This window comes from Anopheles moucheti, chromosome 3 (assembly GCF_943734755.1).
Source record: "Anopheles moucheti chromosome 3, idAnoMoucSN_F20_07, whole genome shotgun sequence".
Classification (NCBI taxonomy): domain Eukaryota; kingdom Metazoa; phylum Arthropoda; class Insecta; order Diptera; family Culicidae; genus Anopheles; species Anopheles moucheti.
In genome coordinates, this window is record NC_069141.1 from 53,139,926 (window position 1) to 53,164,064 (window position 24,139).

Genomic DNA, 24,139 nt, shown 5'->3' on the forward strand with positions numbered 1-24,139 from the left:
CTGTCTCGCATCTCACGGGCCCGACTCAGCCCGGGGGAGAGATTTCTTTTATAAATATATTGTGCTCCGCGTTATCGAACTTCAATAGATGGTGAGTGCCGTGCCGTTCCAGTAGTCGTGTCGCGAGTGTGGCTCCGTCGAATTGCTTCCGTTGGTTTTACAACCCCCATTCAACCGGCTGTATCCGTCGGTACACCTGTATAACCGCTCCGGTAGGACACAATAGAACGCACACCGTTTTCGCACGCAAAGTCGCAAGTCACAGGCAAACTGTGCGGCAAAGGAAGCGCACGTTTTGCACTGCCTCATTGTGGTTGTCGTTGGTGGTGTTGTGGAATGTTCTACTCTGTTCGCTTCCTCGTTCGAATTTTCGGCGCCCAATTTAATCTCCGTGCTGCCCCGTTGGCCTTCCTTTTAGTTGTCTTCTCCGAAAGGGAATCACATCGTGTTAAACCGAGTCGCTAATGTATGTGCAACTGTGTGTTTGAAGCAAATCAGTGAATCAGTAATCCGTTAGTGAGGTCAGTGTTGCCAGCATTGTGCTATCCATTGGCGTTTAGTTAAGGGTAACAGAAGTGACTCATACCGTCCACCGGGCTGCTCCATCGACGAACGGTGAGTTCGTCGCTTCGAGTGAAAGAAAACCGAAAAGCACGTGCGTTTAGTGTGAGTGATAGTATCCACCACCAAACAAGTGTTGCCAGCGTGATGACGTAGCTGAAGGGAAGAAAATTCCTATGTTGCAACTACCCAAGTGTGTGATCGACTGGAACCGAAATGTTGGAGAGCCTGATGTTAGCAAATTCTTCTGTTTCATAGCGGTTGGCGTTTATGTCTCTTTTTTTTCGTGAATTCGTTTCGATTCGTTGCACCATCGCACGGGGCCGATCGATCTGTCAAACCCGTCAAAGTGGAATCATTCGCGCGTGGTGACAAATTGTCACCGACGCAATTGCGCTGGGATGGAATCGGGACCGGCGGTGTAGTGTTGCTGCAAACGACTGCTTTGTTACGTGCCATTGTAAAGCCACTGTCATTGCCAATAGCCTGCTTTTTCAGCAACCATGCAAATGAAATGCTTTTCAAATGGCTGAAATAATTCGATTGGACATGACAGTTTGTACTTCGAGACGCTTTCCTTCGCGAGTTACGGATGTCCGGCTCCGGTGCATAGTTGTCAATGTTTCATTATTTTTACGTCTATAATTTCCAACGGTCTTTTACACGTTTTATGTATACTTTATAGACGAAAATAGAGCTCGCTCAATGGAATGACCGCAATCTGCAATCTGCACTGCACCTTAACAATGATAACCTCATTCGCTGTTCTACTCAAACAATCGTTGTGAGATAATATGAGCTTCAGGGCAAGTTCTTATCAGACACCGCGTTTTAGCCACATTGATGGGGCTGTTGCGAAGCGCGTCTTTATTATTTCACGCAGAAGTTGAAAACATTCAGCTAAGAAATATTAAAATCTCTTAAGAATTCATGAAATTTTCAAGATCATTAACTCCCAGGAGGGTGTTTGTACAAATTACGTAAGATTATTCATTGGAACTCAGAAAGATTGTGGCAAAAATATCGAAATCTAGCAGCAGATAATGTACAGCAAAACTCAACATAACCACCACTACCCTCACATAGAAACTCCCAAAAAATCCCCTGGTGCCAACCGTTACTATAGCGAGAGTCCCAAACATATTCGGTAACATAACGAAAAACGATCAAAATAAAGCAATAAAAATGCTATGCTCCGTGCACAAACAACCATACTAAACAGAAAAGCATGTTGCTACCTTTTCGCCAACACTTTTCTCTCCAAACTTTGTTTTGTGACCGAAAGTTTAACGCCACCCTTACCTGCCAACTCCCAACCCTTCAAGCTAGTACCGAGCTGTGACTGAATTTTCCTACCATAACAACAACGGTAGTAGCGCTGAAAAAAAAACAAAACCAACGCACACACAAAAGCGAATGCATTTCGCCGCCGGCTGTTGAATGATTTTGTTTTGATAAATTCTCGCTGCGCTCCACACCCGTGGGAATGTGTTGATGGTAGGGCGCGCAAAATTGAGAAAATGCACCCACCGGCCATGTGCAGGTGCGAACGGCGTAAACAAACTGCATTCGTTAATCGCATTACGGCTAGATAATGTTTTGCGACGCCCCGAAAGGGTGATGATGGCTTCAAGTGATTAATCATGCCCTTTAAGTGTATGAGAGTGTGCGTGTGTGAGTGTGTGTGTTTGTGGTAGGAAACAAGCGATCATTTGGTTCATCGTCAACCATATGTCGATCGTGTGAGAACAAAAAATCGTTCGCCTACATTTAGGGTCCTGGAGCACCACCTGCATCGGGAAGGGAAAAAACAGCAATTAATCCCATCTAATGTGCTCTCCTATGAGACACTGATGAGCTGTAAGCAGGGGATCGGTTTTGCATGCCACTATGCGGTGCGGCGATTTATCGCACAAAACGTGACCGTGCGTGTGTGATTCCATGCTTCGGAGCAATGTTTCCGCTCACGCAAGATCGCAATACTTGATCATACGTGCCCGGGTTTTGGTGCTGGTTCGCATGAGTAATCTCACCAGCCTGCCTGGCGGGTCAGCATCAACCGTCTCATCTCACGCCAGGCTACACTTTTGCTTCCCATCCGTGCTTCGTTTAATATTCCACCTGACGCAGCCGCGAAACGATCGATTTGAATATTGACCGCCCGTTAGCCCTTGCTGCCCTTGAAATGCGTTTCGGTCCGACCGGGACTCACCGACTCGGACCAGACCCAGCTAAACAGGGCGTCCCATCCACACTTCCTTGAACCGAATTTGTGTACCACTATCTCGACGCTATTTTCGCTAATGACACTCTAAATATGGTGCACGACATCGGATCGTGTTGGCCGTGACTGGAAAACTTGAAGCCGAGAGTGCCTTTTTTGACACGAGTACGTCTCGTCACGGCCAAACTCCACCGTCACAGGACGATGCTCTGTGATACACTTCCCAAAAAAAAAAGATGGAAAAAACAAGCATACGCAAGTCTTGCGGAGCTCCAAATGCGGACTAGAACCCGGGACACGGTCAGAATTCGGAATCCGATCCGTTTCCTCTTCCCCCCGAAGCGTTCAGCACCGTTTCGAACTTCAAGCCTCGAAGCTGACCCCGCTGACGTCCTTCGGGTTTTTGGTTTTGCGCTCGCACCGGTATAAAGGCCCTTACAACGTCCAGATCTCCCAGGTCCCAGGCAAACACTGCCGCTCGGGTGCGACAAAAGCACTGCGCCCGACCTCCAAACTGACGTCGCAACGCCTGCAAGCGGTCCCCGTGGACGTGCAGATAATTTTTTAACACGGAATTAGCAAAATAATTTATTCCATCCCGATGGTCGTGCCGGTACGGTTCTTTGTACCGTGCTCGGCGATGGATCATCTTCGAAGACCGGTGACGAGCGCGAGGTAACGCACCGCGGGAGGTGCAGAATAGTCTGCGGCAGATGACGGACCGCTGACAAGTGGCCTCTCGGTTTTTTGTTTTGTTTGTTGTTGTTGACAGCGGCTAATTCTTTGTCTCGCTTACTTTGCATGTGCCCAGTGAGTACGTTCCTCCGTAGAATGTGATCTCCCTAAAGGGGTGGTGTGTTATGCAAATAAACTCATTACCGGCCGATTGAAGTGAGATGTTGTTTTCTTTTCCTTACTGCTTTGGCAGCGGTATAAAAGATTCAAAGTACTACCATGTGTCTGGCCCACTGAAGAGTCACAATAAAAGACTGAAAGGTCTTTCACCGTCCATTAGGCTTATTGATTGAATTTCATACAACTCTTTTTTAGATCTGAGCTCCAAAATATTCAGACATTTATATTTCTAAGGGAGATTAAATTGGAGAGCAAAATAAAAAAATGGCACAGAATTTAAGTATATTTTTAATAACACCAAAGTACTTAAATTAAGCAACATTTTAAGAAAGCTAATATTTAAACTGGTTGTTTAAAATACACCATTCTTACATCGCATAACACAACATAAAATCTATGAGGTATCTCGCTAAAAAAACCAGTTCTACTCATCATGCTTGGAAAGGGAACTGTTTGCATAGTTGCGATACTAACCACCAGACTCTAGAATAGATTAGATAGAGCGAATGCCTATCGGGACTCATTTTCGTGTAGGTGAGGCTTTCAATTTCGCAAGCCCTACACATTCCCGAGTTGTCAAGTACGGTGCCACCGATAAGATAGCAAAACACAAGCTCACATTCCGTGCGCTCCCTGACACATGTTGTACGTCAGTGCGGGTGTGATGGTGTAAGTGTATTTCTAAAATAAGCATCCCTTAGCGATAATCTACCCTGCCCGAAGAAGGTTACTGTGGGCGAGTAATTTAGTGGGTTTCTGAAAACACACTCCAAACCCGACCTAATGCAATGCCTAACCGACGCGCAGGGCCATGATCGTGCCCGGGGGTTTTATCAGATCGCCTGCAGCCGACCGATGAATGTCGATGTCAACTTCCGGCGGGCTGTGCAACTACTCCCCATGCATTGGATCGGCCTAGCCTATGGTTCAGAACGGAAGAAAAACCTTGACCACCGATGGTCTCACATGGTTGCCCTCGTGTTGATAAAGCGGAGCGATCTAATCCAAACAAACAACGACGATTTAACTTTTGTTTTGTTTCTGCCCCCCTGGCCAGTAATAGTAAGCGGAAGTGTTTAATCGGGATCGGAAATTTTGCTACAATTTTCCAGCAATTTCCCGACATCCATACGTCGAGTCCACTCGGGTAAAAACCCATAACATCCCCACCGATGGTCGACGATTTGGAGCAATTAGATTGACGTCGACTACTCCCGTTTAAAGCGCCATCCCCGTTTGTGTGCGCGCGGGTACTAGGCGTATTACAGTGGCCTTCGTTGGTCGCAGTGCGAGTGTCGTGCGGTGATGTTTGTCGGCTAAAATATATTCCAATTTTACCGCGGATCACCACGGCAAGCGGCATCCAGACGCTGAAGGTAGAATTCGAGGGTGAACACGTTGTTTAGAACGTTCTGCTCTGAATGGTCGGCCGGGTGAGGTTTACCTTGCATTGGTAATATATTTGTACAACACGTTTTGACCGTTTCGCCATCATCGATTGTCATCGAATATCTGTTCGACGGTGGAAAAATTACCCCCGCGATCAATTTTCGCGTTTAAGAAACAGGAGATTTTTCGTGTTTTTTTTTAAATGTTGTTGCGAATAATCACTTGATCACTTCATCGAGCAGCTACGGATGTGGTGTGCGCAGTGGGAAAAGCCACCCAATTTCATACACCTTCACTCGCCGTGTGCTTCACGGTCGTCACGCAATGGCTTTCGTTCATGCAGTTCTCTCACTCTCCATCTCTCTCTCTATGCGTCTTATCGTTACAGAATCTAGATGTTGAACTAAAGCGCCCCGATCGAGATTATACTGCCACTGCAATTAGTGCCGGTACTACCAGCCCCACCTGCCAGTTGCGAACCACCCATACAACCCACCCCGCACTCCGCACACCAAAACCGCACCCCGTCGGCCGGGTAAGGAAGGAAGGTGAGCGCACTGTGTACGGAGGCGGCCACGATACGACGTCACGATGCTACGCAATCGCGCACACTGGATACGGGCGCTCGCGATCGTGCTGGTGGGTGCATGTGCAGTCGGCACTGCATCGCCCGTCTCGACCACGCCGCAAGCCGAGGTAAGTGGTTCCACGGGCAGGGAAAAGCAGGGAAAACAGTAGGTGAAATGTCATGTCATTTTCGGACACAAGAACTCACAAACGAGATGATTACTTGTCGCTGCACTTCTTGATGCGGGAAGCTAAACGAAGCTAACGATCAATCTGCAAAACCAGACGTGGTCTTAAAAAACAAAAGCATCCAACTACCGCTGCTGTTCCGTGCCGAGTCGGAATTAATTAAGCTCAATTCAATGTAGCGAGCCGAGCGAGTCTCATTTAAATTCCTCACCCAACTGTCCCCGAGGGTCCGGCTGGCAGTGTTGCCAGCACGAGCGAAGGCACCTTTCGGGGTTATCTTCAATATCAACTGTGCGGCCCCAGTTCGGGGTGAGTGATTTTGCGTAGGTTCCACCGTATGTGTCGGTTCCAGTTACTCCTAATCTAGCCGTCAGTTGACCGTCACTTGCCAAACTGCGGCCGGTTGTGGAGCCGCTCGCGCAGTATGGCATCGGCAAGGTCAAGGGTTGGCACCAAGCATATTCGATCACCTGCAATACTAGTTTCTTATCGTAGCTGGTTTTACCTCGAACGCGATCGGAAGTGTGAAAGCTCGCTCGATGATAGCGGAAGAGGAGTGCTACTCAATGTTTGCGTTGCGCCACCTCGTACTGTGCAACATGTTGGAATGGTACATTAGGCTACAAACCCCATCGCCGTAATCTATATTTAATGTCCACCTGCACGAACCTTTACCGGTCGTCCCGATAGTTCTGGGCTTTGTTTTTTGATGATTGTCATCAACGAAAAATCCCCTTTTTTTTGGTGGACGGGAAGTGTCAATGTGTTGTTAGGTTAATGCTAACCACAGGGCAGTTTCAATATTGAAACTCCGATGCACCTGTATCGATAAGGAATCAATATTGACATCGAACTATACATGATTGGACATTCAGACGAGCATTTACTGTATGAGAACTAATAGTTGCTTTTCGGTTTGGATTAAGTGACATTAATCTAATCTCTGATAGTATTCAGCATGTCATCATAAGTAAATGATTCACCTTAATGGCGTTAGTCATTCGGGGTGTATGTTTTATTTTTTAGACAACCAAAGATGCCTTTTAGATATTTTAAATTTTAGATTGTATTATTTTTTGTTTTTAAATATGTATAAAGTATATGTTAATTCTTGAGTCCAATTTTTGAATCCAATTCTTGGATTATCAATTTCTCATATTAAAGATATATTCATAGGAGTTCCCATCGGTTGATTTCATAGGATCATTAGACCTTCCATACGTCCCAGATTGATGTGCATAGAATATTCAATTGCCCATTTCCTAGAACACATTCGTTATGAAGTACGAGAATTTATATCAACCACAACGCCCCGCTTAATAAGCAATAAAAGTAATTCTCAATAACAAACTGCAAGTCAAGAACTCGCTAATAAATAGCCGAAGGAGCAACCCCCACTGACAACCCACAAACGGCTTGTTAGCTAATCCGAGCGTTACAGAGAAGTAACACACAAAAAAAAAACATGTCGTTCCTAAGGTTGTCCGATGGCCATCAGTTCATTTAAGTGCACCACGTCGGCCATAAATTCAACTGCAATTTGTCCACCTTTTTCTAATAATTTATGTCACGTACTGGCCACCAATTCTAGGAGCCTATCGGTCGATGCTCATCTTCCCATCGGAGCGCGGCCGAGAATAAGGCACACGGCCGTTGAAGGCTTCATTTTTGCTGGGTCACAGCAATTCTGTTCTCATTGAACAAACTGCATGCGACCGGTAAATCTTACCCCACGTCCACATGCGAATTTTATTAAAAAGGACACCGTTTACAGTGCGCTACATCCTTCGTGCTTCACGTGCGGCACTGGTGGCGTGCAGTTTCGAGGCCTGTTTAGCCTTCGCGGAAGATGGACGCGAGGTCTCCGCATTGGGACAACACTTTCACCGGCTGAGTAACCGGCTTTTGGAGTCACATTGTTTGCAGGGTCCAACCCAGGGCAACGAAACAAAAGCCACCGCTCACGGTATCGAGAAATGTCACAACGGGGCATATTAATGGAAAACACGACATACCTTCCCGGTTGTGCAAGTTCATTTTGGTCCGTAAACTATTTTTACCTTCGTTGCATTGTTGCAAAAATAGTTACAAGCGAGCGTGTCCGGTTGAAACATTCCACGGAATGGCATTCTTTAAGGTTTTGAGTAATGCACCAAATTCTTCCACCACCAGATGGCGCCATTATTCAAAAACAAGTGAACCTTGCGCTGATGATGGCCTACTGCGATGAACCTTTCCCAAGGATAGTTTTGTAGCCTCACGTTGTAGGTCAGCTGGAGAGTTCTCGCTTAGGAAGAGAGTTCATTCCATTCAGCCATTTCGGCACGTTTTGGAAATAGATTGAAGCTATAATTTGCTCGCACGTACTGCAAGCAGACAGTTCTCAAATTAACCTTTAGCTGCGCTTAAAAATATCTCACGAAAAAAAAAACAGGTTGGTCAACTAAATGGGCTGAATAACCCAACGGATTCCCAACCAAAGGTACCCATTCCCAAACAGAAAGCACGAACCGATCATAAATTAGCACCCGCTAGAGCCACTACAGTCTGGGAGAAGGCCCATGTCAGAACCAGCCCTCTGGTCGGCCAGTTCCGGTTGAACTTTTCAGCTGGAATAGCACCTACATCGATTTTCTGTTGGTTCTCGCTCAAAGTTCGGCTCGTTGAATGTCACCGCGCCGGGACCGTCCGTGGCCTAAGACTGTTAACCTCGCATTGCTTCTTTTCTATTTTCCAATCCATTTTCTTGTTCTGCTTCCCGGCGGTGTCCTTTTTCGAGCGGAGAATTTGTAGACCTCAGCCCTAGGTCAACGCACCCATCATCAAGGGCTTTAGCGTCTGTTTTTTTCGGGTGGGAAGGCACAAATGCTACCGTTAATTATAATTCCTTGCTTTTGTGTTTGAGTACGTTAATCAGAATATTCACCGCCAGGTGTCCACGACCACCATCATATCGACCAGTTGTGGCCGTTGTGGTTTTCTAGCCCCCCGTCTTCTTCCTGATGTAAAATTGCTCCATCCGTTGCGTGACTTTGGCAGGATACGTTTTTTTGTTTGTGTGTTTCTTGCCAACCCATTTCAGTGCGGTGCGACTTACTGTGGCCGGGGTCAGCCAGCCTTCCCGTATGTAAATCGGACCCTTTCGATCGAACACAGTAACATGGCGGAAACAATTCACCCATCCCTCGTCGTCGACCACCTCGAGGAAGGTAGGAATTGACATTCCTCTGGACGCGTTATTGCGTTTCAAACTTACCAAATGTAGCTCCCAAAAAAAAAATAATCGCAACATACATACAGCCCAAGAACGATCGACCAGTCCAGAGCCTTAACGACGTTGGAACGTGAAGCATTTAATAGATTCACCCTCCTAACCCAACCGTGTGACGTCACCGGCACTCAGCAAGCATCGAGGCTTCTCCGATGAGTCACGGCTCCGAACCGGCTTGGTGCGCTTGTGCGTTCGTGCACAAGATAACTTCTGCCACCAGCTCTGGTACCACGGCGTGACTGGGCGACGCGAGACCGTTAATCGCCACGGCCCGCTCGTAAAGCGTGTGTTGGACTTTCTTGGAAGTAAGCATTAGTAATCGCAGCACCGAGAGGCAGCGCCAAACGCGGTCGAACATCTTTCGCGATGATGATGATGATGGTTCAATCAGCAGATTTTCGGAGTGTTTGTGCTTCCTGTTAGCGAAAAAAGAACGTTCTTTGCATGATTCGGACCATAAGTGATGCCTCATGCCACCAAATTGCGAGAATATCAGGATGGAACAGTTTAAAGTGCAGAACGCCATTCTATAATCTATTTTTTTGTATTTAATTAAAACACAAATAATTTCCTGATTTCCAATTACCAACCGAACAATGAAACACAAAGAATTATTAGTCACCTTGGTGAAGTGGTTCGTAAATGTTCCTTCATAAATCAATACTAGAAACGATCGCTCAAACTTCCGCAGCGATCGCCATCTGGCAAATACGCGGGAAAGTTAAATCAAACCCCCTACGCGTATACACACACCCCCTTTCGCGGTTTGTGGATGACAAATCGAGCTCGACTTCGCTTTACCGACCATGATTCAACAGCTGTTCGCAGAAAGCTAGATACCGAACACTTTGTCCATCACACCGTTTCAAACTATTATCCGGGGTTGTAGCGCATCAGGTTGGGAGATGCATTAGCACGATCATCCCCCTGTATCGTTCCGGGGGGGTTGTAACAACAAAAAAACTCCCTGGCGCATTGTTGCCAGTTCAGTAAAGTTCACCGTAGCGTTTATGGGTTTGATCTTTAACTCGTCCATTCAATTAACGCTTAATGAATTGCTACCCCGACTGGCATGTCGGGTCCCTTCGCTCACGACACACCCTACAGCCCTACGGTGTGACACCGGGCTGCTCCATACATACAAGTCATCCAATACGTCGCTAAATACCCATTAACAGGTGATACAAAACGAATCACCGTCAACGGCAACTTACACCACATCCCCTTGTGGCAAGATGCACAAAGGTCAGCCGATGCATTGGCGTTATATAATTAATTGTACGCGAAAAGTTCTTCCGCACTGTGATGAAGTCGGCTGCATTCCTACTCTGCCACTGCAGTAACCGATCAAGTCTGTTAGTTTTAGTATGTCAGTTGTTAGTCTTTTCTTTATCACTCCCCTGGCGGCTCCCTGGCATAGCCCTTAACATTCCCCTTTTTTGCAAGACTTCGTTAGGAAATTACTCACCAAACGGACCCACGAACCCACGTAATCTTGGGAATGTTCAAACCCACCCGATATCGCAATCACTTTCGGACTGTTTTGCTTTTAAGTTGAAGGTTGAAGGTGTACGCCTTTCATCACCGATACGGTGTGGTCTCTAAGCTGATAAGGATTCACCCTGAGCGAGGTGTGTGTGTTGAAATCCTCCCTTTACGCGCTGCGGTTTACGATACAACGACTCCACTACGCTTGTCGCATCGGAGGCCATCTTCAAGGTCCTTGGGAAAATATAATCCCTCACCCGTAATGATGATGGTCAACAACATCGCGCACCAGCTGTTGTACACTGCGCCACCGTCCGATAGAATCTTCAATTGACGCAGCAACATTCTTGGCCCAGTTTTAAGCTTGATAAGCAACCGAAAAGTGTTGTTCTCTCCCCGGGTCCGGATGATGGAAAGATGCCGCCGTACACACGAGATCGTACCGCCGACCGAATCTTGCCTGTCGATTGCTTCCTGATACGATAGGGCAAAATGAGCAAACACCTTCAACAGGCCGCCGTTTGATGCGATTGTGGTGGTGGTGGTGGTGGCGGTCATTACAAAACCGTGCACAATCGTTGCCGTACGCACACACTGGCACAAGTTGTGTAAAAACATGGCGCGGCTAGATAGGGATGAAGCGGGCAGCCAGTGGTGGTTGTAAATAATAATCTAGCAAAGTGCTGCTTAGTGCTGCTGGTGATGAATGTGTTTTTTTGTTCCGTTCTTTGCAAAGAGTTGCAGCCTAATCGTGAGCAATCTTCGGTTATTATCGGTGCGGGGTTTGGGAGGCGAAAGATAGCAATAATAACTACACGAGGCACAATTGTGACGTTGCTGATTGATGCGGCGTAAAGTCGGTTGTAAAGCGAAGTTTTTAAGAGCGATAAACTTATTTCACTCATTATAATAATCACATGTTAAGCAATAAAACAGTTTAGTATCTTCTGCCTTTTTGCTAATAAAAATAGTGATCTAAAGCTTGTGTAAATTGAATCCACTCCATATGATTCATTTCCACTCAGCTGTCTGGTGAGTGGCGCCGTCCCTAAACTTCACCATTCCCAGTGTCTCTACTGCATGGTGATTTGTTTGTTTCACGACCGCAACACCGGCCGATGCCATTTAATCGATAGGGATGGTCAGCCATTAAGTCTCGCCGACAGGCGGTGGGGTGGCCCACTGGTCACGCTGCACTGAAGTTGAATGAACTCGGCGTCACCTAGATTCCGCGTCACCTCGAATCATGTCGCACCGTCCGACGAGATGCCATCGCGCCTTCTGTCCGTCGGTGTCACATTATTAATCCAACACACCGAGGTTCTTCCGAATTTTGCTAAACAGAGGCGATTTATTTTCCGCCGCTGTGTTCCTTACTACCGGGACAGCTAAAGATCTGTCCATTGACGGCATTTTCCACGGCATATCTATCGGAGTTCCCATGAGCGCTGGGTAGCCATCTCTGTCCACCCACAATGGCTCACCGTTCACAGCATAATAATCGGCCGAACTGAACGGGCGAGCAAACGGCCTCGAACGACCCTCGCGCGGTCGGTCCGAAATAAGTGTCACAATTCGGAACACCGACCGCCGATTCGTCGAATCGCTGCAGCATAGGTCATTCAATCCGCTTCTCCACCGCTCCCCCGGCGGGTGCCATTGTGGTAGTTCATTATTTGCACAATCCACCACGCTGGTCCCAACGTTCGGCCGCGTAGAATCATGCGCACAAACTCGCCCTACCAACTCCCCCCCCCCCCCCCCACGCCACATTGAAGCTCCAGCAGCCGGTGTGATACCAGAAGGTGGATTGCTGGTGGGTTTATGATTTTTCATTGCCATCCGCAAAACCCACCCCTCCGCCGGCCGATTAATCCCTTCCGTTCGGTCGCCGCGAATGATGAGCTTTGATTTACTATTCATGCAGCCCGGGTCCGATACCGCCCTGACCTACACAGCCCCTGCATTTCTCCGTCCCTGTCGCTGGCTGCCTGACGGAGTCGGAAATAAAAGAAAAAAAGAGAAGCTGTTAGAATTGGCTGTTAGTGTAGCTTGGCGATGCGTCGGCCACGATTCCACATTGTTGTTCCATACCGGCCCGGGATGGTATGTGCGCGATTTGCTTGCGCTACTGCAAAATGGCGCATGTGGTGGTGGGGGCGCATACGGTTCCGGGCGCTAGTAGGAAGTGACGGACGCGATCGGACACGCCTGAGATGCGATTAACCTTCCGCGTTGATGTGTTTATTGATTACAAATGAAGTACTCGTTTGGTGGCTTTGGCGATTTCTTTTTTGTCTGCGTGTGTGGTTTTCACTTCACTCACATATGCACTGTTGTCCCTAAAGTGATGACAATTATAAAGAGTCAATTGTTTTAGCTTTATTGTGAATAATTATGAGGATCACTGTAGGTAAATTAATACAACTTGAAGGTAATTTCTAACTGATTGATCAAAGTTTTATTTTTTATTTATTGTATAAGAGCGACATTTTCATTAACTTTTGGTGTAAAATTCTTAAAAATACAATAATTTATAGTTAGACAAAAAAACTCTAGCTTTCAAATGTATTTACAATTAAATTCGTTGATAATATATGCAATAAAAAATTGGCAAATTTTTGCGATTTTTCATGCGTGGAACAATATTTTGTGATCTATCGCTAATATATTATCCAAAAAAGTACCACTAAATTTGTAACAGTCACTATCAGAACAGTAAGGAAAATGCTTTTGAGAATATGTTGAAAATGCATCACACCGAATCGGAAAAAGTTTCTCATGGTAAAAGTCTTAGTATTCGTCCAGTTCGATCGATCTGACTTCCTTTATATCTTCTCCTATCTTAACAAAGGAGTGTCAAGTAGAAGTCTTGTCTTGACCACCACATCTGAGAACAATGCGGCATTAGATTAGATTAGATTTGACTTTCCCATAAAATGCAGTAGAATCTAAAGATCAAAGGCAAAGTGAGGCCTGCGTTCTCCCAAAAAGCGGCAGCAATCGGTCAAACATTGAAGATGTACTTAGACCAGATGTACTTTGTTTTGTGATAGTACTTGTCAGGACCAGACGAATGTCACCAGCTTTCCCAACAGGAGTGACTTGTAAAAATTACTTGATTTTTTGAATAACTCGGAATCCGACATGGAACTCTCATCCTCGATGGACGGAATGGCACCTTATAGCAAATCTCAGTCAGAGATTTCAATAATTTTGTATTTTCAGAACAGAGTGACATTTGATAAGTTAGCCCACCAAAACCCTAAAAATATATTGATCTTTTTTGTTTTGGGGTGGCTTTAGCTAAGATTCTGGCCTGTTGGCGTATGGTCGTCCAATTTATTTTTATTCGATTAAACATAGGATTTCATAAAACTACAAATTTCATTAATTCGCCTTTATTAAGGTTAATAAGTTCATCGTTATTTATAACCAACTAAAGCTCTTTCTAAAGTTCTATCCGTCATGTTCTATGACTCAACCGAGAACAATACACATTTACTTTCTTGTTGACAGCAAACAACAGCTTATTTTGTACATTCGCTCATTGCAGAGCTTCTGAAACCTGTTTACTATTTTAAAATCCTCGCTCAAAACGTCATAACGTGCAACGAGAGCGCCATAAAAGTAACGAAAATATCTTATCTCACAACGCTGTTACGAGCTTATTACTCACTTCCTCTCATCGCACCTCATCACAAACCAGGCGCGTGGATCTTCGCGTGGATCGTAAAATGTCCCATATGGTCACACTGCACTCGCACGTCTCGCTGGCACTTATCCTTCCGTCGCTATATCGGTCCGGATGCTGTATGGCACGTTTACCGCCACTGTAGCATCCGGTACTGCTCGACGCGAGTTCGATTGGAGCTGTAAACACGTGCAGTTTTATTTCCTTTTTTACACCCATCACTCTGTTGGTAAACAATTTTTAGGTCATTTAAATATGCATCGTCGTGGTATGGGACATGCAGCAGAAACGGACAGCCACATCTCAAATGTACCGCTTCCAATCGACCCATCAATGCACCAGCAAGGCTGTTGATAAATTCTTCGAGCCCCATGACGCATTCGTGGCGTCTGTAAACACTTGATAATCGTTTCAAAGTGCGCAGAAGATGAAAAGTGGTCTTTCTTACCGTTTTCACATCGCTTGATGAGTTGATGAGACGTACAATTGTCAAATATACAAACTCTTTCCGAATTTCGGTTCCATGGTTGCAATCCTCCGGATAAAGAATGAAGTGGTGCCTCAAATATTGTCCGCCAGTGATTATTACATTCCCTGAGGAATAACGCTCATCGGCTGTCGTGTGATCGTGACCGTGGCTTAACTTATGCATAGCGTCTCCCTCGACCGAGGAACCGCTAGTTATGACTTCCTCTCACTTTGCTGAACCCATCCAACGATTCGATCGATCGCGAAATTACCACCTCTGAGGTTCCTGTTGCAAACGGTCTGGCCTTGTAGCCGGCACGTGCCGACGACCGCTTTTCTAATCGCTGATAACATCTTACATCACCCCCGAGTACCAATTGGTACCAAACCGTTGGATTTCAGCGTGGCTTGTAGACGTTTCTTTTACTTACACCGTGGGCGGATTGTTCTAATTACCATTTGATTCAATTGCAGCTGATTTATGTACTAGCGCCACACGGACCGGTGGCGATATAGTGGAGTGACCTTATAACTCCTGTTGCCATTCATGCGATGATCCTCGCTTATCGGAACCGAAGCAAGATTGTACGTGGTACAATACGGTAATTCTTGTCCATTGCAGGCTAATGTCGGGGTGTCTAGCATCCCAAACCCAAGCAGTCATTACACTGGGGAAGGCCAAAACAAAAGGAAAAGAAGGAACATACAATTGCAAGTGATAGGAAAGGCACCAATGAGAGCACCAAGCTGATGCTGATTCTTTGTAGCGATGGCATTTGTTGATGGGCAACTTTGTTTTGAAACTGGAATTTCCGTCATAGGGAAATCATACATCGATAATTTGTTTGATTTTGTTTGAAGCATCTTTCCATCATTGGAAATAAAAGCGATAGAAGAGGAGCTGACAAATCTAAACACAAAAACCCACTGCTCCAGCCGGACAGCGCGACTTTATGTCAAACGAAATTTATCTACATTATCATGCTTTGCTTTGGATTTCACTGAAATCCTTTCGAATCGTAAACAGAGAGATAAGCGCGAAAAAACACCACCGCAATTAATAAATCTTTCCACGCCGTAAACTCGCCCCAAAAAACTGCTTATCATCGCTCTCTCATATCATAACAAAAAAATACACTGACAACGCCATTCACACTTTTATTTGTTCACACAATAAGTCCACTCGGAATGTTCCTACCGTGCTACAGACTTCAGTCACCCTGCGTCGCACAAGCGTTCGGATCCATTTGCTAACAGAAAAATGCGATTACAAGCAATTACATCTGCTCCGTTCGCAATCCACCCCCGTTGTTGTGCGGGGTTGTGTCACGCTTCGGTTACAAGATTGGCTAATTAAGGCAAGTACTCATCCCCCATCGGGGGAAGGTTCATTATCGCGATTAGAGCCGCTACCAAACCCGCCCCGAGCACCGCTGACAGCTGACAAATTGTATGCGAATATGGATACCATGCAAATGATACTCTTCCCTTCGATACGCTGACCAAGTTTAACCTTTCGCCCTTGGGAAGGATGGAGATTTCGGATGCAACGGATCGGTCGGATTTGGTTTTTAGCGCGTGTTCTAGGCAAGGTTCTTGGTAGATCACCATCAATCTTGCACCTTCATGTGTGTGGACGCTGCTATGAAAAATGCGCTTCTTCTGGTACGTGTTTGTGTCAACTCCGGTCGGACGGTTCGTGCGCGGAATGTTGTATCATAAATATTAATTGACGATCGATCAGATTGTGGTTCCACGATCACTGGTGGCTGCACTTTTCGGACGTCTCGACGTACCCCGGGGCATCGCAACCGTACGATACGGGCATGTGCCCGAGAAGGGCTGTTGTTGTTGCAAATTTTACGCTCATATTTTGCAAATAAACAACCATATTCTTTGCGTGCGGCACCTGTCTAGAATCGCTAATCTGCGGCACCGGTCAGAATAATGACCCATTAGAAGGAAGGGCAATACACCACGTGAGCCTAGCGTATGGCTCAGGTCGAGTTCCATTCGCGAGCTTTGCGGCCCATCATCAGTTTTAAAGATGAGCATCTATTGGGTTGTTGTGTTCCTGAGCTGCACTCATGCATTTCCTGTCAGTCAAAGTCCCCGACGGTGTGGCGGAATCGATTACTAATGGCACATTCTCTCCCATTTATGCTCTTCTCTCGCACACAGCTCTACCTCTCACAGTTTGGGTATTTAAGCCCCAAATATCGAAATCCAACCAGCGGGAACCTGCTGGATCAGGACACATGGGAAAAGGCCATCATGGAGTTCCAGAGCTTTGCTGGTCTCAACGCTACCGGCGAGCTGGATGGTGAGACGATGCAGCTCATGTCACTGCCACGGTGCGGCGTTAAGGATAAGGTCGGGTTCGGGTCCGACACACGCTCGAAGCGGTACGCCCTCCAGGGAAGTCGCTGGAAGGTGAAGGACCTCACCTATCGGATATCGAAGTACCCGAAGCGTCTGGAGCGGACGGCCGTAGATAAGGAGATAGCGAAGGCATTTAGCGTGTGGAGCGAGTACACGGATCTACGCTTCACGCCCAAGAACAGTGGTGCCGTGCACATCGACATTCGGTTCGAAGAGAACGAACACGGTGATGGTGATCCGTTCGATGGCCCGGGAGGTACTTTGGCTCACGCGTACTTCCCAGTGTACGGCGGTGATGCTCACTTTGACGATGCGGAACAGTGGACCATCGACAAAGCGCGCGGCACCAACCTGTTCCAGGTCGCTGCCCACGAGTTTGGTCACTCGCTGGGTCTGAGCCATTCGGATGTAAGGTCGGCCCTGATGGCACCGTTCTACCGTGGGTACGATCCCGTATTCCGGTTGGATTCCGATGATATTCAGGTAGGTGTCTTGGAGTGCAAAGGTACAAAAAAAGGATGGGTTACTCAGTACTTCGATTGATTCCACCCTGCAGGGCATTCAAACGCTTTACGGTCCAAAGACGAGGACTGGAGGTGGAAGCGGTAATGGTGGCGGAGCCGTTGCACCAACGAGGACTCCCAGACCAAAGATTCCAACGGAGCTGGATTCGGAACTGTGCACGTCTCCGAAGATTGATGCCATATTCAACACTGCCGATGGCAGTACCTACGCCTTCAAGGGCGATAAGTACTACAAGCTGACGGAGAATGCAGTCGCCGAGGGATATCCGAAGAAAATCGCCGAAGGCTGGCCAGGACTACCAGGCATGTATCCCAGAGCCTTTGGAAATGTCGTGCTTTCTAACTAATTGGAACTTCTTCTTTTTCATTGCAGGCAACATCGATGCCGCATTTACGTACAAGAATGGCAAGACTTACTTCTTCCAGGGCACCAAGTACTGGCGGTATCAGGGCCGCCAGGTTGATGGTGATTACCCGAAGGAGATCAGCGAGGGTTTCACCGGCGTGCCGGACCATCTCGATGCCGCAATGGTGTGGGGCGGCAACGGCAAAATCTACTTCTACAAGGGCAGCAAATTCTGGCGGTTCGATCCACTGAAGCGGCCGCCGGTGAAGTCCACCTACCCGAAGCCCATCTCGAACTGGGAAGGCGTGCCGAACAGTGTCGATGCCGCACTGCAGTACACGAACGGGTACACCTACTTCTTCAAGGACGACAAGTACTATCGGTTTAACGATAGAACGTTCACGGTAAGTGACGTTCACGGAGATTAGGTCTGGATCGTATCGCGGGCGGCACTTAGTATGCTCGAGCGCGCGGGAGACCGCGAAACGATCAATGACGGTGTGCCGTCCGGAATCGCTAAGCAGCGTGATGCTTCTGTCCACTTCCAGGTTGACCAGTCCGATCCACCGTTCCCGCGACCGACGGCCCACTGGTGGTACGGCTGCAAGAACACACCGTCGACCTTCAACACGCTAGGTAATGTACGATTGCAAAAATCCGACGAACATCCCGACGATATCACCAATTTGATTCTGGATGCCGGTAAGTGAAACCGACCAAACCTTCTGTACACCTGTCCCTTCCTTCCCTCTTTCTTGCCCTCCTCTCCTCTCCTATCTCCTATCTTCTCCCTTGCAACGAAAGGCAAACCATCTCCATGATCACGAGGTCAGGATCGTGCTGTCAGATTTTTGACAGCAACCAAGGTCGTCGTACCCCACATCAACTCCGCTTCATACTTAATCGCTCTCCTACGCGTTCTTCAGCGGAGTTTTGTTTGTTCGTAATCGTTCGCTAGTCGCTGGTGTGTGCGCAGAATGCCTAAGTAGCTGCTAGGTGTCCGCCTCCTTCAGGGCCGATGTGTTTCACCGTCTGTGCGTCTTCGCTTGCGGAGTGTGTGCTCCTTCATGGTGTGGTCATGAGACAGCTATTACTTAATACTCTGCGCATTTGTGTGTGTATGTGTGTGAACTGAGCAAAATCTCGATCCCGTTTGAAAATGTTCTGTAGCTTGCCGGACGCATTAACAAACGATTCGCGCTTCTAGTGGCCGGTTAGTAGCGGGGTTTTGTGTCTAATGTCTATCTCTGTTGCTCTGTTGTCGTTATCTTGTAGCTACCGCTGAGTATCAACCGTACAGTCGCAACTCTCTGTAAAAACTCCATGGCCGGACGCGACGCTGGCCGTTTCCTTTCTACTGCATCCGCTCTTTCATTTATTGCTATCTTCCAACCTGTGTACTTCCGTTTCTGTAGCGCCTTTTGAGAGCTATCCTAAGAGCTAAGGTTTGTGTTTACTACCTCTGTATCTTACCATCTCACTTTCATCCTTCATTGAATGCTTATCCGCGATCGGTCTCGGTTTTTCAGAAAATGTGGAAAGGTTTAACAGCGCTCTCAAGAACAGTCTATTAACTCACAAATGTCAAGGGAAATCCCCCATAAAGATGAAGATGTACAGATGCTATAGCAAAGCCGAGCATAAAGCGCCCCTTTCATATTCCGTCCAGAGTAATCTAACAACAACGAGTCCATTCTAACCGTCGTTTCAATAACTGCATTTTTCCTAACCAGAATAAATGCGTCAATATCCGTCTGCTACGTTCGTCGTTTTGTTTCTAACCAAAATAACAAGCATTCCTCTAAACTAACAGCTCATAATGCGCTCCCAACCACTCAAGCTGTCTTGTTCCGTGCTGTTTCAAAACAAAATACCCAAAACGGATTGCATCTCTGCCTGGACACTCGTGCATTTTCCCTCTCCAACAAAACAGTTACAGCCAAAGCAGGTCGGTTTCACACCAACGATGCCCGGATCGGGTGAACGAGTCGTACCCGCCCGGTATCCGAGCCAAATCTGTGTGATAGACACTGTGTAGTAGCACTTAGCGCACGCACCCGGAGTGATGTAGTAGCTGCCTAGTCTGTAGTGTTTTTTGCGCATTATATGGAACAAATTGGCACACCACCGCCTGAAAAACCACCAGCCAACGGGCAGCAGTAGATGCACTAGTTTCTTGTGGTAGAAAGCACGCACGGTAAAACAGTGTTGGATATGGCACGCTGCACACACTTTTCGCGCCCTAGACGTTTGGATGTATTCGGTAGCCCAAAAATGCTTGAGTAGTTTGTTGTAACTTGACATTTATTTTGTTTTCATCAAATTGCACATTTCTTGGAGGGGGTGTTTTGCATTTCATGGTGTAATATTTAATCGAGCACTGGAGCTTTCCACTTTCGCCACTAAACTAATCCGTTACGCAGGTGTTCAACAGTGCATGAACTAACGAAATTGTCACACTAAATGGGTGGGTAACATAATAATAGTTCTTGACGGGTTGATCAGCTATTGGGTTTATTGGCAACCGAAATCGTAAACCGATCGAATATTTCGACTTTTAGCGTTACTTGCTGCGGTATGAGCACTATCGGTATCGGTAACGCATGAATAACTGCAAAATTCAAGAGAAAATTAATTATTTCAAAAAAAGGTTTCAGAAAATTTCACGAAATTCTTTATCACGCTTTGCACATTAAAATGTTGACTGTACCGTATCAGTCTCGTACGTAGTGAATAGAATATAGCACCGTATTTTTTGTTAGCTCGCACATACTTGTAGCATCACCTCTGCGTAGAAGAAATTTAGACGCTTCTCAGCACACAGTCCTCAGCAGTATCGAAAGGACATCTTACTTTGCACATTGGCACATCTTCAGAGTGTTACTGCACGAACGAACCTGATAGGAAAAAGTCCTGGTACAACTGCACGTAATCACCATTCGTTTTGGGTAGTAGCATTGCATCCGTAGTTACGCTACAAAGCATTCCATTGCCACTGATTAAAACGACCCACTGATTTGATTTATTTTGTTTCTTCTTTTCTTTTTCTTACATGAAATTATTATAATTTTCTTTGTGCTATGCAAATAATGTCAAACGTTACGTTAACTGCGCGTCTGTACCACCAATGAACCCGAATACGGAAATTGGAATGGTGGGGCTTGCAAAACTTTCTTCCTACCTCAGCATGAAGATCGCCACCCATCAGTCGACTGGAAACAGCGTTACAGCGGTGTGTGTGTGTGTGTGTGTCCGCAGATGTGCAACACAACGCAACCACCGCACGGTCACTGAACCTCCCGCCTGTTTAGTTGTTTAGAAAGCGAAGAATACTTGTTGCAAACACAGAATCAATCAATGCGCGTCCAAATACTGCACTCGCGGTTCGATCGGATGCTTGAGCCTAACGCGGCTAAACCATGTGCCAAACGTGCGTCCATTAGAACACTCCGCAGCCTTGCTTTCCCGTGCGTGTTAAGCGTGTTACGCGTTAGAGTTGTGAATCGAAAGCCATGCCGCTAAATAATCCTCCCAAAAATTCCGCCTTTGATGTGCGGCCGGTGAAAAAAAGAAGAAAGCAGGAGATGAAGAAAAAAAAAACGACGCGTTACGTAGCGTTACTTCAGCAGGGCTATATTAGCAAGCTTATGCAAACAGTTTTGCCGAGTGCGATAGATATCGTTTAGTTTGTACCCTTTTTTTGTTTTGTTTTGTCATTCGCTACGCCTTACGTACACAATTTCGTGCTGGTTGTGCTTTTCTTTCTTTCTTTTACAAGCTACCGTTTCCATTTAGCTTAGCGTGTTCCCACCAACAACACGGCTGTTGCGAGCGTCCCTATGCACGTGGCGTAGTGGAGCACCTTTGCCGTGTGGTCGCGAGCGTGCCTTGCGTTATCCTGAAGCAATGTGTTATCCTTTTCTTCTGCCATTTTTTTTACTCTCTTCTCGTCCCACCCTACCAAAACACCGACACGCAATTTCCACAACACAGCAGATACGGACGATCAACCAGAACCGGACAGCTACAGCGGCAATGGAGCTTCCACCGTTACTGGCGTCAAACTCAGTATTACTACCCTGTTGTTTGCTGTGCTGGGCGCGTACCTTGTCAATCGCTGTTAGTGCTACGTATTGGCATCACGCTGAACATGGGAGACAAAAACGTAGGAGCGTAGGAATTTCAATTCTGCTGCAGAGCGACAGGCGTGTCCTGTCGATCGCGACAACTCTCCGGACAATCTCGATCGCGAACTGCCACCATGAGCCGGATGGACCAAAACAGTAAACTACAGACGCGCGAGCTTATAGAAAAACATCATAACCGAAATTGATCTCAACGGTGGGCAGCATTAACGGGTGAGCAGACACAGACACAGGACTTGCGGGTGGATTTCATACAATGCATGGGATGCCTGCGATGCGAGTTGCGAGTGTGCGTGGGATTAATTAAGATTTCGAAGTGTCCACCAAGGGAGAGTAAACCAAACGGACAAAAAATAGGCAAACAAAAATACAAACGTTAGCGGAGCTTTGGGGCGTGTACTGTTGAGATGTAAACGGGGCAAGTCACTAGCCATAGGTCTTTTTTTGCTAGCTAATTGGTGTTAAAGAAGGGATTGGAAAGCTGGTCCACGAGTAACCTGGTGCCTTTGTAAAAGTGTGCTAAGAACACGGAGTGAGCGAAACGTATCAAAAATCGTAGCAGAAACACAGCAATCTGTACATATCACAACCCACTGCAGAAAGGGCCACAGTGCACATTCCGGTTTAGATCGAGTACGATCGTATTCGATCGTGCACGTTAGCAATATACGAATATTATGTCAACTTGTTGATCGAGTGCGCGATGCGTAGAGTGAGCGAGCGAAGGCTAATCGAAACGGCACCCAGTTTACAGTGTAATGTTAGATGCGAGTTAATTTTAATGTACTGTACTGTTGCCCGTTTTACCCATGCGGGCGATACGAAACAACAGCAACCTATACAGCGTAACCCTAAAAATCCCGTCTTCAATCGCAACCGCATAATCAACAGGGTGCAGAGCAGTCGGCCGGTGGGCCACGCTCGGTGACCAATGCTGTACCAGCATTTTGTATATATTTATTACTGTCTATCGTATCGCGGCGGGTTTTTTTGCGGAATGTTTCCCGTGCAACCGATCCGAGACGGTTGTTGAGATGGAAGCGGGGTGGAAATAAAAACTGACATGTTTTAACCAGAAGCTGGAACTCTTCCTGGGCAAGGAGCTGTGCTTTCGGCTGAAAGAAAACTTACTCGTTGCTAGCGAAATTCGTACACGGTGACCATCGATCTCCCCCACGCCGTATCGGAAGTTTGCATATTAATTATCAATTGATGATGATTTGCATAAAAATCAGGTCACTGAATTGTTGCCGCACTTGGGCTGTCATGCTGAAAGAGGTAAGGTAAGGCGACTCACAGCGATGTCTCAGAATGGTACATGATAAACGGTTTTCTCGCTAGATGCCACGTTCTATGTCACTTGAACTTGGAACCGCACGGTTCGGGGAGGGAAAATTAGTATTGGTGGAAAATTAATGTCTGGTCTGACCTTTCCCTTGGCATCATGGGCGGTTTAAATATGCGAGAAAACTTTTCAACTGCTGTTCCGTATATCTGGGCCTGTCGATAGGAGATTCGGGGTTGAGGTATGAGTTTGTTGAGGTATTTACATACAAATTTAAAACTAACTGTGTTTGTGAGAGAATGAAGTAAATCTCAACGTTTGATTAACATATTTGCTTGGAACTTTTTTCATTAATAGTAATTTAAGAGTTTGAGTTAAAAAAACATGGTTTCAGCTGTTGAGTGTCATGCTTTTAAGAATCAGACAATCACATCAATCATGTTTGTTTGGGAGATTTTTTGTGGCACAATAATTTCTTTCCTTTTCTGTTTTACTTTTTAACAACTTGGGGGTGATTGTGATATTATAACTTTCGAAAACCAGTTTTTTTTTAAATACCAAATTACACTAACTTATCGTTTGACGAGCTTGTAAGGTAGCTTGTACACAAACAAATCTCGCACGCAGCAATTGCATGAAATAAAGGTGGTACGATATGTTGCCACAAGAGGGCGCTGTTGGAACATTTGAGTTGTGTTTTAAAATGTATTTATTTTATTTTACATGCTTTTCTTTCGAGCTCGAATTAAAG

General features: G+C 46.4%; 1 protein-coding gene across 9 annotated transcripts; it reads left to right on the plus strand.

Annotated features, from left to right (window-relative positions):
- The first annotated feature begins 230 nt into the window (after positions 1–230).
- On the plus strand, positions 231–23,175 carry LOC128300470 (matrix metalloproteinase-14). 9 transcript variants are annotated; one of them, XR_008287334.1, is made up of 8 exons: positions 231–615; positions 5,418–5,725; positions 16,888–17,571; positions 17,645–17,915; positions 17,986–18,362; positions 18,507–18,660; positions 19,234–19,403; positions 21,145–22,095. XR_008287334.1 is itself a non-coding variant. In XM_053036535.1 (7 exons), the coding sequence occupies exons 2-7, from the start codon at positions 5,621–5,623 to the stop codon at positions 22,080–22,082; spliced, it is 1,722 nt and encodes a 573-aa protein (XP_052892495.1). In that variant the 5' UTR covers positions 231–615; positions 5,418–5,620; the 3' UTR covers positions 22,083–23,175. The 9 variants fall into 9 exon arrangements, 8 of the variants coding, with proteins under 8 accessions (XP_052892495.1, XP_052892498.1, XP_052892499.1 ...); XM_053036535.1 differs by lacking the exon at positions 19,234–19,403 and having other exon boundaries at positions 21,952–23,175; XM_053036538.1 differs by lacking the exon at positions 19,234–19,403 and having other exon boundaries at positions 21,955–23,175.
- The last annotated feature ends 964 nt before the right edge of the window (positions 23,176–24,139 follow it).